Consider the following 15,355-nt stretch of genomic DNA (forward strand, 5'->3'; position numbering starts at 1 on the left):
AACATAAAAATGTTAATTCTTTTTTTTTTTTTGATTTTTATTTTTGTTTTTGTTTTTGTTTACTTTTTAATATATAAAATCATTCCGTAGAAAATAAATACAACTATTTCTATCTGTTGACTTTACATATCAAGAAATAAATAAACCTTTTTTTCTTTCCTCTCATACCCATTTCCCTATCCATTCCTACCTCTTGCTATAAAGAAAAAAAAAAAAAAAATGCAAACAAATTTACAGAAATAACTATTTAAACCACTTTTCTAATTATAAATACTTACCTATACTTGCACAATCAAGCACTTTTTCCAAGTAGAAGAGATCTAGAAAATAAGATCAACATGCTTTATTTTAACTCTAACCAAACTGATGGAAAAAAAAAAAAAAAAAAAAAAAAAAAATCTCATAAAAAAAGCTTGCAAGATATAGCTGTAAATACATTTAAAAATATATAAAGTTAATAATACATATTTTTATATCCTTATTTAAACTTTTATTTTCCATCTGTATTCTCCTTAAGCAGAACTAGCTGCTTCTGAAATAATTTTCTGAATGATTTTGGAAGCTTCAACAGTTTCTTCATCATAATATCTTCTACCATGTAAAGTCAAGGCAATAGGTTGGCTATCATAGATCTTTTCATCATACAAAGGATATTCATAAGCCTCCAAATCATTACGTGGTTTATATTCAACATCTTTAGTATCAATCTTGGCATCAGTAACCAAACCAGTTGGAAAAGTGACACCTGGTAAGTCCAAAATGTTGTACAAAGCAGTGTAGCCCCAATATTTAATTTTGTGTGGAATAGCGGCTGGTGCAAAATAACTTGGTGTTAAAATGTAGTCAACTCCCAATTCATTCATTCGGTCGTTATATTTTTGTCTCAAATCGTCTCTTCTATGGACATATCTCAATCCATCTAAAATAGACAATTGCTCAAAACCATGCCCAAACCTCAAATGATTTTCACTTAACGGATTCAAAGGTTCTCCACTTTCCTCATATCTACTGACATGGTTGTGGTTACCGTCAATATTATAACAAGTATTAACAATATCCATTGCTTCCGGCACATCTAAAGCCTCCCATTCAAGGACCGTGGCCCCTGCCTTTTTCAAGGATTCAGCAGCCAACTTCAAAGCTCTCAACATTGGTGGAGCAGGTTTAACAACACTGTCATCATAAACAATACCAATCTTTAAATTTTCAAGATCAAGTTTGACATCTTTTCTCCATGGCATACGCAACATATAGTTGTCTGCTTTCCATGGTTCAGCATCTAAAAAGGTAGACATGTACAATTTGATATCTTCTGGGTTGTTAGCCAATGGACCGACAGAGCACAGAACAAACTCATTAGACATATCGGTATAACTAGCAATTGCACCTTTCAATGAGACCCTTTTATTAGTTGGTTTAAAACCCCAAATATTACAAAACGCAGCTGGTGCACGAATACTACCACCGATATCACTACCGGTACCTAATGGAGACCCATTTAGAGCAATTAAAGCAGCCTCACCACTTGTTGATCCACCTGGACTCAAAGCAGTGTTATGCGGGTTACTGCAGCGCCCAACCAAGTTATTATAGGAATCTAAACACATCAAACTTTGTGGTTGGGTGGTTCTAATATAAAAGACGGCTCCTGCTTTACGGAAGATTTCAGTAGTTAAAGCATCTTCTTCAGTAAAGTTGTCAATCATACTAACAAAGCCAGCATTAGTATTTTTACCTTTATAAGCATAATGTTCCTTCAGAGAAAATGGCAAACCGTGCAATGGACCAACAGTTTTACCAGTCTTTTCGTAGTACTCGTCCAATTCTTTGGCTCTAGCTAAGGCTTCTTCTGGAAAAAATTCCATAGCACAGTTGGTAACTTGAATAGCAATAGCTGCCTGCTTAATAAAAGCAGTAATAGTTTCAACACTAGTCAATTCACCCTTTGCAATTTTATCAACAATTTCAACACCTGGTAACTTAACAATCTTCAATTCTTTCGGAGTCATGATTCCTGATAATTCACCAATTTTCGAGGCGCCTTTAAATGCAGCGGTGTCAAAATCTTCTGGCAACTCGGTACCATCTTTCAAAACTTTTGGTAATGTAGCTTCCTTTGGAATATTTTCCTTGATCTTTGTTTTGTAAGTGTCGATCTTTGGCTTAAATTCCTTTTCAAACTTTGTTAAGTCTGGTTTATATTTTAATTCATCTAAATAGTATACTTTATCCAAAGTAACAGCAGTCATACTTTATTTTATTTATTTATTTTTATTTTATTTTATTAGGTTCAATAGTTTGGCACAATTAGGCTTGCTCTTCTATGTCTAGTCATAAATGAATGAGAATAAAAATTAAAGGGAGAAATAATTAAGCATTACTTTTGGAATTATGTTTTATTGGCTTCCTCTTATATATATTAATTTTTTTTTTTTTAAATATATATTTATTTATTTATTTATTTCATTTCAACAATTTCTTTATTTCATGCTTAATAATTAGTAATCTTAGCTCTAAGGCTGTAGATCTATAATAATATCATTAGCGATAATATTAATAGTTTTTTAAAAAAAAAGCTCGAATCAGTCCTTTATTATTATTATTATTATTATTTATTAAAGGAAAATGTTGAAATTGATAAGCAGACTTTTACCGCGTTTAAATCTAACAAGCCATTTTTTTATTTTTCACTTTTTTCTTTTGAAGCGGCAGGAAAAAAAAAAATTATGTGGAAAAAAAACTAAAAAGATAAGAAAAAGAAAAAGAAAAAATATCAAATAAGATCTTACATCGCGAATACTTGCTCCAAAATAATAACAACCAGTGTATTATACACTTTATGTTACAACGTTTTTTTTCCTACTGCACATTTATAACTCTATATCTTCTAGTTACTAATGCACACCCATTCTAAACTGTTACCTCTGAAGTATCTGCAAAGATCCAAAATTAAATCTTTTATTCCAACTGATTGGAAATTAAATATATGCAATTTCCACTTCTTATTCCTCGATTAACAAAATATTGGTTGTAAGTGAACATATATTGTTTTCCATGATTATCCAATGCCATATTATCTTGAGAGCAAGACTGATTGAATAAGTAAAAGCGAATAAATTTACATCTATAGATTTTGTTTCATTTGATAGCTGTTTTAATCCAACATGAAGGTTTACCAAATTACACACTTTTTATACATTTAGTCGTTGGTACCAGTAAAGACAACTTTTTTAATACACAACTTTGAGCAATATATATATATGTATATATTAACTATTATTATATGAGTTATTGACATAGGTTGTATGTCATAAACAGAGAAAAGTACAAAGTGGATATAGACACGAAGCACGTACATTATATGACGAAAACGATGTATTTGTCTTTTTTTCATCATAATACTATGATTCTTGGTGCATAATGTTACAACTATTCATTAATAATATAATATATTCTTGTTAAAATTATATAATTAACCATTATTACAATGAAAAATTACATTATAGTTGAGCAAATATTTCATTGGTTGCCATAAGCAAATTAATCGCGATTATGGGAAGTAATATTATATACCCTCTCCTACACTGCACAGTTACTTTAACACACTATTTGATAACAAATATATACTATATATTCTGTTTCTTTTAACGATAACAGTAGAGTAAAAAAAAGGAAAAAAAAAAAAAAGAAAAAAGAAAATGTGAACAACTAAACACTAAATGCATCAATAACTCCCTCGTAATTTACAACTCTATCATCTTTGTACAGAATAATATGACGATCTAAGGTTACCTCTTGGAAAATACTGAAATCAGGCATAGGAACACCAAATTTCATCGTAACAAAGTTACATTTCATAATATCAAAATCAATCTCATATAATCCACTAGGTAATAATGTTAACTGTTTATTATCAATATCATTGTTATAATTCTTATTCGTATTCTTATTCTTACTATTACTGTTCTTATTAGTCACTGGCCTAAAATTTAAAATGGTTTCTAATTCTTGAGTAATTTGTTGTATATCGGACTTGTCAGTTAATCTGTTAAATAACATGGACGGCAATTTCCCCTTCTGTTGCTTATTTTTAACAGTTCCACTAATATAAGAAACACTATCTATTGAATGATCTGTGATTGTGGTACTTCCGGTATCTACTAAAGAAGTTGACAGCTGACTTTCTTTTTCTTCTTCCGTATTATAAGTATCTGACGAATAAGAACCACCTTTGCTAGTATATTCAGGAGAACTAGCCTGTTGTTCCTCAGCCAAATCAACATAAAATGAACTTTCATCAATAGGAATACAATAAAAGTGCCCATCATCATCATCATCATCATCATCAGTAGCAGTAGCAGTATAATTATTTCCGACATTGGTCACATCTGTAGGAATAGCAGTAGAAATCTTAGATGCCAATACCGAATACATTGGATCTATATGGAAATAATGTTTCCTTTCAATAATGGTATTGATAAATGTCTTAATAGGAACTTCTCTTAAATTTCTCAAATGCCTAGCCTTAAATCTTTCAGTCATATCTGCCCTTAATCTCTCGAGTGATAATTTCTTGATCGGAAATTTCAACATGGACATCCATCTCCTTTGGAAAAAAGTATAGACTCTAAAGGAGTATTCGCAATATTGCTTTAATTCATTGTTGCCGTTGACACCTTTGAAAAGATTAGAATATGAGAAACCATTAAAAGTAGAAGCACCAATTAATTCAGTTCTATACACAAAAATAATGTCTGGCAAAATGTTGATAAGCATTACGCCCAAAGTATGATAAAAACTATAAAACACTTTTTTAATGGAGGTTTGCAAAATATCTTGGGATTTTCTGTGCAAATTATTATTTATATTAATAATGCAGTAAGTTTCTCTAGGAAGCATGTTATAAAATTTATTTCGCAACTCAATTATTTTATCAATCGGCAAACTTAGGCTTCTGTTTATATCATAGCAAGTTGAAAATAAATGTAAAAACCAATCTAAAAAATCCTTTAAAAGTAGATAATTTAATCCCAAATCTTCAACCCCTTGTCTGAATTGCAACCTGCTGGTAGTAGTGTCTGCATTGTCTATGATAAAAACTGTTGCAAAGCTATCAAGCACCCTTTTAAATTCAATTAAACAGTCAATTGGATATTTCGGGAAATAGAGAGTAGCTGGAATATAACTAATGCAAAGTAAACCAAAATAGCAATTTTTATCTATCTTTTCAAATTGTCCAGATTTTAGAGCACCCAAAACAAGACTGGTGCTGAATTCAATTATTGAATTATAATGTGTATAAGACAGCTTTCCACAGTCCACACCATGATCAACAATTTGGAAAACAAAAGACACACATATTGCAGATGTAGTTAAGGAGATAGGTACAAGATTGTTATTTTTCTGAATATCATGACCAGTAGAGATCCTAATGATCTCACCTAATGTTTTCCTCAGCGCAACTAAACCTTTCTTGTGTATAATAGATTTTAAATTTCCTATGCAAGTTTTCTCCCGTAGTATGATACTTTCTAGGCCATTGATGTTGCGTTTACTAATACTATTGATGCTATTACAATATTTTTGCAATTTTAAGATTTTGTTTCTTAACACATGTTCTAGATTTTGAAAAGCTGGTAACAGATAAACTTCAATGCTATCCTGATTAGCATAATTGAGACCATTTTGTAACAGATCTTGATAAGAATTTCGGGCAACAATAGCTTCTTCAATTTCAACACCAAATATTCTTTTTTGAGATGCAGGGACAGTTATCGGATAATGTGGAATCATGGGGATTTCATCGACGTCAACATAGTCTTCAATGCTCATACTAGAACTATAATTGTTGTTAGACAACATTTTAGTCATAAGAATCGGATATAAATTATTATTCACATTAACCACTTTTAAGTTATATAATTTAGTCTCATTTTGCAAAATAGCCAAATTTTCAAGTTCTTTTGCACTTAGTTTCAAATATGAACAGACCACCGAGGGATTTCTAATTTTAGCTTGACTACAATTTTGACACTCAGGTAATGATTCATCACATTTAATTTTTCTTTTTTTACAGTTAGCGCAACCTAGTCTAGAGTTTCTATGCCTCCTTCTTCGAGACAAATTAATATTTAAAGTTGTAGTAGAAACAGGAATACTGTTATTAATATTATTACTACTATGTCTTGTATTATCGTTGTTCTGTTTAGAAACTGGATTTATTGTATCTCTGCTTTCCAAAGAAGTTAATTCATATTGGGCGTTATTAGTATTATTATTATTATTATTATTATTATTATTATTATTATTATTATTATTATTATTATTATTATTATTATCGCTACTGGTAGTTCCACTGAAAATAGCAGTATCGTTAATAGAGGTACTATTAATATCCTCAATAAAGTCTAAAATTATAGGATCGAGATCCTCAACATTATTGAAATTAGCAGTTAATAAGTTCTGATCTTTATCTACGAAAGATTGTGCAGCAAAGTTATTATTAGCATTTTTGTCGTTATTGTTATTGAGCATTACTAGATGATCATACGTATTTTTTTTTTAATTTAATTTTATGAAAAAAAAAAAGAAAAAAAAAATTAATTTTTTTTCTTAGTAAACATATTCGTAAATACATTTGTATGTGTAAAAAAAACAAAAACAAAAACAAAAACATTCGAGATCTGCATTAGAGAATTTAAGAAAAAGGAAAAAAAGAAAAAAAAAATTACAACCAAGCTCGAAATTGACATTTATATCATTTATTTTTAATTATTTTTAAACTGCAAATAAAAAAAAAAAAAAAAAAAAAAAAAAGATTATAATAAATCAGCTGTACTTTCTCCCCCCTCTCGCTTTCCTCTTGTTTTTCATTTTCTTTCCGAGGTTATCACAAACCTAATAAAAAAAAAAAAACGGTCCTAAAATCATTTTTTAAACTGAAAAAGAAAAAAAAAAAAAGGATTGGTTCCTAGCAGGATCGAACTGCTGATCCCCGCGTTATTAGCACGGTGCCTTAACCAACTGGGCCAAGGAACCAAAATCATTTATGTTATTACAAGCATAACTCAACCCTACTCATAGTAATTATGGTCTCGGATTATGGTAATTGATTTCTTATTTTATTTAGGTTTTCATATATAGTAAAGATTATTTAAAACTATAAATCAATCATGAAGGATAGCCTTCCCTTTTATACTTTTCTTAATCATTCTCGAGCTTATGCTTATTTTTTTTTTTATTTCATACTTGATTCTGGTTATCCGTGGCTACAGTATATTACTAAATTACTAATCATGCTTATTAGTCATATTTACTAGTTATAATATTTACTAGTTATAATATTTACTAGTTATAATATTTACTAGTTATAATATTTATTATTAATGTTTGATATTAAAATAAACCGTGATTTTGGTTCCTTGGCCCAGTTGGTTAAGGCACCGTGCTAATAACGCGGGGATCAGCAGTTCGATCCTGCTAGGAACCAATCCTTTTTTTTTTTTTCTTTTTCAGTTTAAAAAATGATTTTAGGACCGTTTTTTTTTTTTTTTTTTTATAACATATTTATATTCTTCTTGTACCAGAAATGAGCGCACCTTTATAAATATAAATATATATACAATATAACAAAAGGTGAAGTTTTAACATTTTTAAAAAAATATTAAAGTAATAATAAAAATTAAAATAATGCGACCCACTGGAAAAAACCCCCCTCAGGATAAACAAACTGCTAATTATCCAGATGTGGCATTTTTTGATTTAGATTACACAGTATGGCCATGCTATTGCGATACACATTTATCGCCACCATTCAAACCAATAGCTACAGAAAAACAACAAAAAAATGGAATAGTTACTAGAGTAGTTGACTCTTATGGTTACGAATTGGAGTATTTCCCAGATATTCCACGTATTTTAATCGATTTACACAAGAATGGAGTTAAATTGGTTACTGCTTCCAGAACATGGGCACCAAATATAGCGATTGAATTGTTGCATATGTTTACCATACAAATAGAAGATGGAGCCACTAGCAACGCACCCAACAATATTATTTCGTTATATGATATTTTTGATGCCTTTCAATGGGGAGACCATTCGAAACAGCATCACATAAACAATGCGCTTAATGAATTGTATCCCACAGTTGATGGCGATAACAATAAAGAAAAGAAAAAAAACAACCTAAGAGTTGTTTTGTTTGACGACGAGAGAAGAAATATAGAAGTTGAAAAGCGTAAGGGTTGCAAATTTGTATTTGTTAAGAATCCCGATGAAGGCTTAACTTGGGAAATCTATCAAGAGTATCTGAAGAGCTTATAGCTATTGATAATTGTGAGCTGCTGTTTCTAAGTTACTGTGTGATGTTCGGTGGAGGGACGAAGTGAGGACATAAATTGAGAGTGTGTATATGCGTATAAGCAAAACAAAAATTTACCCTATTTTAGTTTGCTTTTTTTTTTATTTTTTTATTTATTTATTTATTTGTTAAAATCTAAAAAGTAGCGAGGTAACAATGATAATAATAATGATATAAGCTGGTGAGTGAATAACTGCGATAAATATTTTTAACTAATTGTAAATGACAAAAATTTAATATAGATTAAATTATCTTGAACATTATTGTTTTTTGAAGATTTTCCGGAAAAGAATCTCAAAACATACCACTGACTAAACAATTACACTTTTGATATAAAATAGGTAATTGAGTGCTATTATTTAGGGATATATAAAAACATTAGAAATTTGATGATGCTTATTCCCAACAGTGATTTCCAAATAGGATAATACACACATGAGCAATATTTATATTTACAAGAATTTTAGTTTTCTTTTTATTTGATTGAAGTTTAAGATAAAAAGTAAACAAATAAAGTTATAATTACGAATGTGCAATTATATATAAAACAGGCATTTCCTCTGCATATAATTTTAACTTGTACTGTTTTTGGTTTAATAAATTTATTTTATGATAAATAATTCAACAAGTGAAGATTTAGAAACCTGTGCATATCACCGATTCCATTTTATAAAAATAATACCAAAGTTCACACCATTCGGGGAAAAAAAAGAAAAGAAAAATACAAAAAGATTAACTAGGCTTGAATTCAATAATACAAAATAATTGTTTCCCAATTTTTATATACTAATCAATTTATTGTTGTTATTATTACTACTACTTATTTCTATTGTTATTATTATTATTATTATTATTAGTACTGACATCAGTCAAAGTTTGTATTATTATAACATCTTCCACTCTCCCCTCTTCCTACTTTTCTTCCGTCTTTTAACATTTGCCTTTAGTATCTGATTGTTATTGAAATAATCTAATAATAAATGTCATCATAATAAACAATCATAACTCGTAGAACTCCTTCTATGCTTCTTCTCTATTTTAAATATATTAATTATACACCAATTCCCGGTCTATATATATATATATAATAACTAATTTAACATCTTATCCTTTCACTTTTTCCCTCCCCCTTTTCCTTTTCTTGAGAAAATCTGAAAAATACCAAGAATATTTTTACTCTTTAACAGAGTGATTTTTTCAGTAAAAGAATTCACATTAAAAAAAAAAAAAAATAAATAACCATAGTATTTTATTTTTTTTTTATAAATTTGGAAACAAAATTAATATAATTCCAGGCAAAGTGTGAGAATGAATAATGTCAACAATTATGACCAAACGAATGCCGAAGATGGTTCTAATAATAATTTCCATAATGATGAAGTAGAAAAATTCGATATGGATCCATTTAGTATAATGTCCAGTTATTATCATTACAATGATGTTCAATCTAACATTACTACTTCTAATAATAATGTTACTGATTACAATAGCTCAATTTTCCCACAATTAAATTTCTCGGAACCTAAAACCCAGCACATTCAACAACAACAAATGAAAGAAGAAGAAGAAGAAGAAGAAGAACCAATAACTTTGGAACAGTATCAGGATACTTATGATCTTGTACCTATGGATACAGCTGATATTTTATCTATAGATACAACTGATACTTGTATTACTAACAACTTTCATGTTACAATAGACGAAACTAAAACAGAAAAGAACAATAAAAGAAGTAGACACACAAATTCTAGATATGGCTGTACTAATTGTAAATTAAAAAGAATTAAATGTGATGAAACGTTGCCTGAATGCAATAATTGCCGCAATGCCAAACTGAAAAAACAATTGCTCATTCCTGCTGATAATTATACTCGGAATCATAATAAAAAACCATGTTCATTTACCGAAATGACACCGTTACAACTGAAAAAATTATCTGAATTACAAAATAAAAACCGATTATTAAAACTAAAAGTGGTCAACATTAAAGAAAATGTCTACCCCATTGTCAAGAAACGAATCCCCGTTTTTATCCCTAGCGATACTGAAATTGAGCTCAGGGGAAGATCATCGAACAACGTGGACATAAATGGTTCAAAAATTATCTATTATAAAGTAAGCGAAATACCTATGATACCACATTATCCTATAACAGTTCCAGCGCATCAAAAAGTGCCATTTGGCGGAGTTGAACTCAAAGAGGCAATTATGGCGAGGATTTTATATCAAAATTCTTTATCCAGTGGAATAAGTTATGCAAATGAATCAACTTTAGACGTGTATCTCATACCAGTTTTGCACAACCTAGAAAACATATTAAAAAAAAAATTAATGAGATTGGAAGAGTATTTCAAGCTGGTAGATGATAAAAATAATATTAGCTATATAAAAGAATCAAAATATATAATACACAGAGAGAGACAGTGCTTAGATAAATTACGGAGCTTGAGCAAGACCAAAGGATTGTCCTCGTTAAGGACACTATTAGACAAAGTAATTCAAACCATTGAAACAAAAAATACATTGGTTCCTACTAGGTTAAGTACTTCTCTTTGTTGTATTTCCTCAGTTTTTGAATTTACTGAACTCGGGTTGGACATGGGGAGATTAACTGAAATCCACTATACTTCAATGGTAGAATTCAACGCAAATATAATTAAAAGCTATATTAGTAATGCCATGAGTATTGAAAAAATTGACAAAAATCCATATTTAAGGGTGCTTTCTTTTCAATATGCTACCAGCGCTATATATTACCCAAGATACCCTGTAGATTGTTTGATTGAACTTGAAACGATTATTGACATGTTTGCCAAAGATTTTATACTAGAAGCTACTAATACTTGTTTTAAAAAAACTTTGGAGAAGATTGGATATGATTATTTATTGTTACATGATTTTTTTGTTTGGTTTTATAGTAACGAATTTTTCCAAAAAATGGACACTAGTAGAGCTTTAACTTTGCCAGTGGACAAAATAATTGAATTAATTTTTAAATTTAATATTATTATACCTGGGGAAGCCTATTGTATAAGCTCTCTGGATGAGAGCGATAAGCTTTTATCTATTAAGAAAGTGTATTATAGTTTTTATCATACTTTAGGCACAATATTAGTTAATATGTTTCCAGAAATTATTTTTTTACAAAGGGCTGAATTGCTCGGTCCATCAAATTTAAATGGATTTACGTTCAGCTCGTTGTTTAAAAATTTGCCGGAAAATTCGTTAAAATTATATGCAGAATATTCATTCAGAGCATATTCTTTTCTCCGAAGACGATGGTTTATTATTATAATGTTCCCTATTACAAACTTAATTCCTGATGGTTTCGATGATAAGCCAGAACAACGATATAGAGCTAGAGTACTTAGGAATTTAAAAGAAGTGCCAATTAAATCTTTTACTACTAGTGTGATTAAGAGAGAGAATTACTTTCATGTGGATCCCCTGATCACCATACCTGAAGAAACTTCAGGTGATGGATATTTTTATGTTATGCCAGTAAATGAAGGCGCATTTTATCGTACAGATACTAATAGTACTTCTTCACCAAAAATGGAACCTTCCGATATATTCTTAACTAACAGTTATTCCAACGCTCCTAATCATCCTGTAAATGGTGCGTACAATGATAATGGCTTAAATAACGGAATTACGCACTATGAATACGTAAATTATATAGTCACAAAATGGCGCAACTCTTTAAGCGGTACCAACTATACTACCACAAATGGATTTAACGATTGCCCAAAAGAGAAAAGCAAAAGATGTGTTTTACCCACTGGGTTATACGATTCCGATTACGATATAATGGAAAGCGAGTTGGTTACTTTACAATATAGTACACCTGTACTGGATTTTAGCTTGATAAATAAAATAAAAAAAGATAGATCTATGATCTTATTTCAAGATGATCGTATTAGTAGTACACACAATATTGAAAAGAATCTGAGCGCATTTATCGTATAAGCTGTAAATAAAATGAGATACTATACACAAGCGGGTTACATTTTTTGAAAAAAAAAAAAAGAAAAAAAAAAAAAAAAAACTAAATCTTACCAAACACAATCCCAATTCTACTTCCTTCTCTCTCTTTTACTTTCTATTTTAATGACGATGTTAAAAAGCTAAGAAAAAACCAAAACAAACTAAAACAAAACAAACTAAAACAAAACAAAACAAAACAAAACAAAACAAAAAAAAAAAATTTTAAAGGAATAAATAATTATAAAAAACGTAGTAAATATATAGGAAAAATATTTTCTCTGCATCTCATAAGTCATCTCATAACACACTCAAAATTATATTTGCAGAATAAGTAAAAGAAAAAAATTGCCCTGGAACCTGATCACCCCTTAATCCCATTTGTCAACCTTCATAGTACCCTTTTCAGCCAAATTCAAATGGAATTTGAAAGCATTCTTCAACATATGTGGTTCATGCAAACATTTCTTTTGCTTAGCGTAAAATTCGGCTCTTTCCAAGTATTCCTTCAAACTATCTTTGTAATCTGGATGAGCACACTTTTCGATAATAACACGGGCTCTTTCTCTTGGAGCCAAACCCCTTACATCAGCCAACCCTTGCTCGGTAACCAAAACATCCAAATCATGTTCGGTTTGATCAACATGGGAGGCAAATGGAACAACAGTAGAGATACCAGTTGGGTCAGTCTTTGTTGGTCTGGCAGATGGAGCGTGCATAATAGACAACTTGGCATTTCTCAAGAAATCGGCAGAACCACCAATACCATGCAACATCTTAGAACCAGAAACATTGGTACTGTTAGCATGAGCATAGATATCAAATTCAACAGGGGTGTTCATAGCAATAACACCTAAACGACGAATAATTTCTGGGTTATTGGAAACCACCTGGGATCTCAAACATAACTTCTTGGAGTAATCATCCCAGTTGTTAAAAAACTTTTCAAAACCCTTTTCGGTCAATCTGATACTGGTAGAGGTAGCATAATCTAGAGAACCATTTTCAAACAAATCCAAGAAAGAATCTTGCAAAACTTCTGTCCAAACAGTCAAATGTTTGAAAGAAGCACCGGTCAAACCTTCAATAACAGCATTAGCAATGTTACCAATACCACTTTGTAATGGATGCAAGTTTTCTGGTAATCTACCGTGTTTGACTTCATCTTCAAAAAATTCAACCAAATGACCAGCAATGGCCCTACTTTTTGCGTCAGATGGAGTGTTTGGTGGAACTTTATCTTTAACTGTGGATTCAACAATAGCAATAACACGCTCTGGATCAACTGGAATGGAATCCAAGCCAGATTTATCAGAAGGAGAGGTGTATGGATATGGCTTTCTAAATGGTGGGTTTACTGGCATGTCGATGTCGTGCAAACCTTCAAAAGATGGAGTTGCAGTATTCAATTCAATAATAACCTTGTCAGAAACAGAAATAAACTCTGGAGAACCACCCACAGATGGACCAGGGACAATGGAACCATCTTCCTTAATAGCAGTAGCTTCAATAATACTGTAGTCCAAAATCTTGCCATCATTTCTATCTTTAGTGTAAAAACCATAAGTTAAGTCTTGTGGGAACATGGACAAATGTTTGTCAAAAAACAGAGTTCTACCATCATTAATGGCGGCAGAAATTGGCTTACCGACTTGGTGTGGGGCTCTCTTTCTAATCATAGAATTAGTGGCCCATCTGGATTCTTCTGGTCCGGCAGAGGCACCAACAAACAAGTTAAATTGCAACTTGCCTTGCAAATTGTTCTTTTCAACATGATCAGCAATTGCATCTGGAATGACCTTTGGTGCACCAACACCGGTGAAACCAGACCAACCAATGTATTGACCATCCTTAAATAATGGAACCAATTCTTCAGGTTGCTTTAATTTTTTCAAGTATGGAGCATATCTAACTCTTTGTTTCAATAATTGGGACATTATTCCTGTAGTGTATGTGTGTGTGTTTATTTCTATAAATGATTTTCGCAGTAGCGCCTAGATCAATTTAATTTCATTTAAATATAAAAAAAAAAAAAAATAAAAATAAAAATAAAAATAAAAATGAAAGTAAAAATGAAAAGGGTGGGGAAGCAGTCTAAAAAGAGGGACAGAAAAACAAAAACAAAAAGAAAAAGAAAAAGGAGAATGAAAAGTAGCTTGTTGAAATAAACCAGAGTTTATATACACATTGCTCTGTATGTTCAAATCTTTTTTTATGGGGGGGAGAAAAAAAAAAAATTTAAAAGTAAAAAGACTCGAACAAGGAAAGAAAAAAAAAAAAAAAGAGGTTGAAAATGAAATTTAAAAGGCTCAAGCTTATTTGTTATTTGAGTGTTTTTTTTTTTTTAAGTTTACCGCCCAGCTCATTACATTTTCAGGATTGGCAGGGGGGGACAAAAGATAAAATGAAAGAGTGTGAGATCTCAGATGAAAATGAATAATTATAATTATAATTAATCGACGTACAATTTATTATTATTTTATTTTATTCTTTTTTTTTGAATGACAAAATCGGTTAATATAAATAAAATAAAATAGCTGATTCTGCTTATCCATATATACCGTAACCTTTGTCTCTCTACCGCTTATCTGCCACTCGGATAAATTAAACTATCATCAGAATAAAAAAAAAAAAATAGAGAGCAAAAACTCTGCTAAAATCATTATATATACATTATCCATTTTGTAATAGGGTAGTTATTTCTATATATTAAAAAAAATAAAATAAGGGGAGGGAGTAAGATGAAAAAATTACGAGGATGAATGGACAAAAAAAAAAAAAAAAAAAAAAAAAAAAGGAGTTAAAGAGAAACTGTATCAATTGTATCGTATAAAATGATAGTGCTTATTCTAATACTCTTTAAAAAATCATTAAATTTAGTTATTCTTAAATCTAATAGCATCTTGTATTTATTGGAGTAAATATTATTCCTAATGAGATATTCTTGTTGCAACGTATATACTCAACTTTATTTGCTACACCATTTTCTATTCTCTCCAATCTCTTTAC

The 15,355-nt window shown here is 30.3% G+C and overlaps 5 protein-coding genes and 2 non-coding genes across 7 annotated transcripts; 3 read left to right on the forward strand and 4 right to left on the reverse strand.

Moving 5' to 3' along the window:
* Positions 1–512: 512 nt before the first annotated feature.
* Positions 513–2,249, reverse strand: SCDLUD_001579 (uncharacterized protein; the record flags this gene model as incomplete). Its single annotated transcript, XM_046081327.1, has 1 exon — positions 513–2,249. The coding sequence occupies one exon, from the start codon at positions 2,247–2,249 to the stop codon at positions 513–515; it is 1,737 nt and encodes a 578-aa protein (XP_045935732.1).
* A 1,459-nt stretch (positions 2,250–3,708) lies between these two features.
* On the reverse strand, positions 3,709–6,534 carry SCDLUD_001580 (Zn(II)2Cys6 transcription factor domain-containing protein; the record flags this gene model as incomplete). The annotated part of the gene is made up of 1 exon (XM_046081328.1): positions 3,709–6,534. One exon carries the CDS (start codon positions 6,532–6,534, stop codon positions 3,709–3,711), a length of 2,826 nt encoding a protein of 941 aa, XP_045935733.1.
* Positions 6,535–6,964: 430 nt separating this feature from the next.
* Positions 6,965–7,038, reverse strand: SCDLUD_001581. The gene has a single exon. It is a non-coding gene; the product is annotated as a tRNA-Ile (tRNA).
* A 377-nt stretch (positions 7,039–7,415) lies between these two features.
* SCDLUD_001582 lies at positions 7,416–7,489 on the forward strand. The gene has a single exon. It is a non-coding gene; the product is annotated as a tRNA-Ile (tRNA).
* A 200-nt stretch (positions 7,490–7,689) lies between these two features.
* Positions 7,690–8,325, forward strand: SCDLUD_001583 (Mg-dependent acid phosphatase; the record flags this gene model as incomplete). The annotated part of the gene is made up of 1 exon (XM_046081329.1): positions 7,690–8,325. One exon carries the CDS (start codon positions 7,690–7,692, stop codon positions 8,323–8,325), a length of 636 nt encoding a protein of 211 aa, XP_045935734.1.
* A 1,345-nt stretch (positions 8,326–9,670) lies between these two features.
* Positions 9,671–12,331, forward strand: SCDLUD_001584 (Zn(II)2Cys6 transcription factor domain-containing protein; the record flags this gene model as incomplete). The annotated part of the gene is made up of 1 exon (XM_046081330.1): positions 9,671–12,331. One exon carries the CDS (start codon positions 9,671–9,673, stop codon positions 12,329–12,331), a length of 2,661 nt encoding a protein of 886 aa, XP_045935735.1.
* Positions 12,332–12,717: 386 nt separating this feature from the next.
* ACH1 (acetyl-CoA hydrolase) lies at positions 12,718–14,283 on the reverse strand (the record flags this gene model as incomplete). The annotated part of the gene is made up of 1 exon (XM_046081331.1): positions 12,718–14,283. One exon carries the CDS (start codon positions 14,281–14,283, stop codon positions 12,718–12,720), a length of 1,566 nt encoding a protein of 521 aa, XP_045935736.1.
* Between the last annotated feature and the right edge of the window lie 1,072 nt (positions 14,284–15,355).

This window comes from Saccharomycodes ludwigii, chromosome II (genome assembly GCF_020623625.1).
Source record: "Saccharomycodes ludwigii strain NBRC 1722 chromosome II, whole genome shotgun sequence".
Taxonomy (NCBI): Eukaryota; Fungi; Ascomycota; class Saccharomycetes; order Saccharomycodales; family Saccharomycodaceae; genus Saccharomycodes; species Saccharomycodes ludwigii.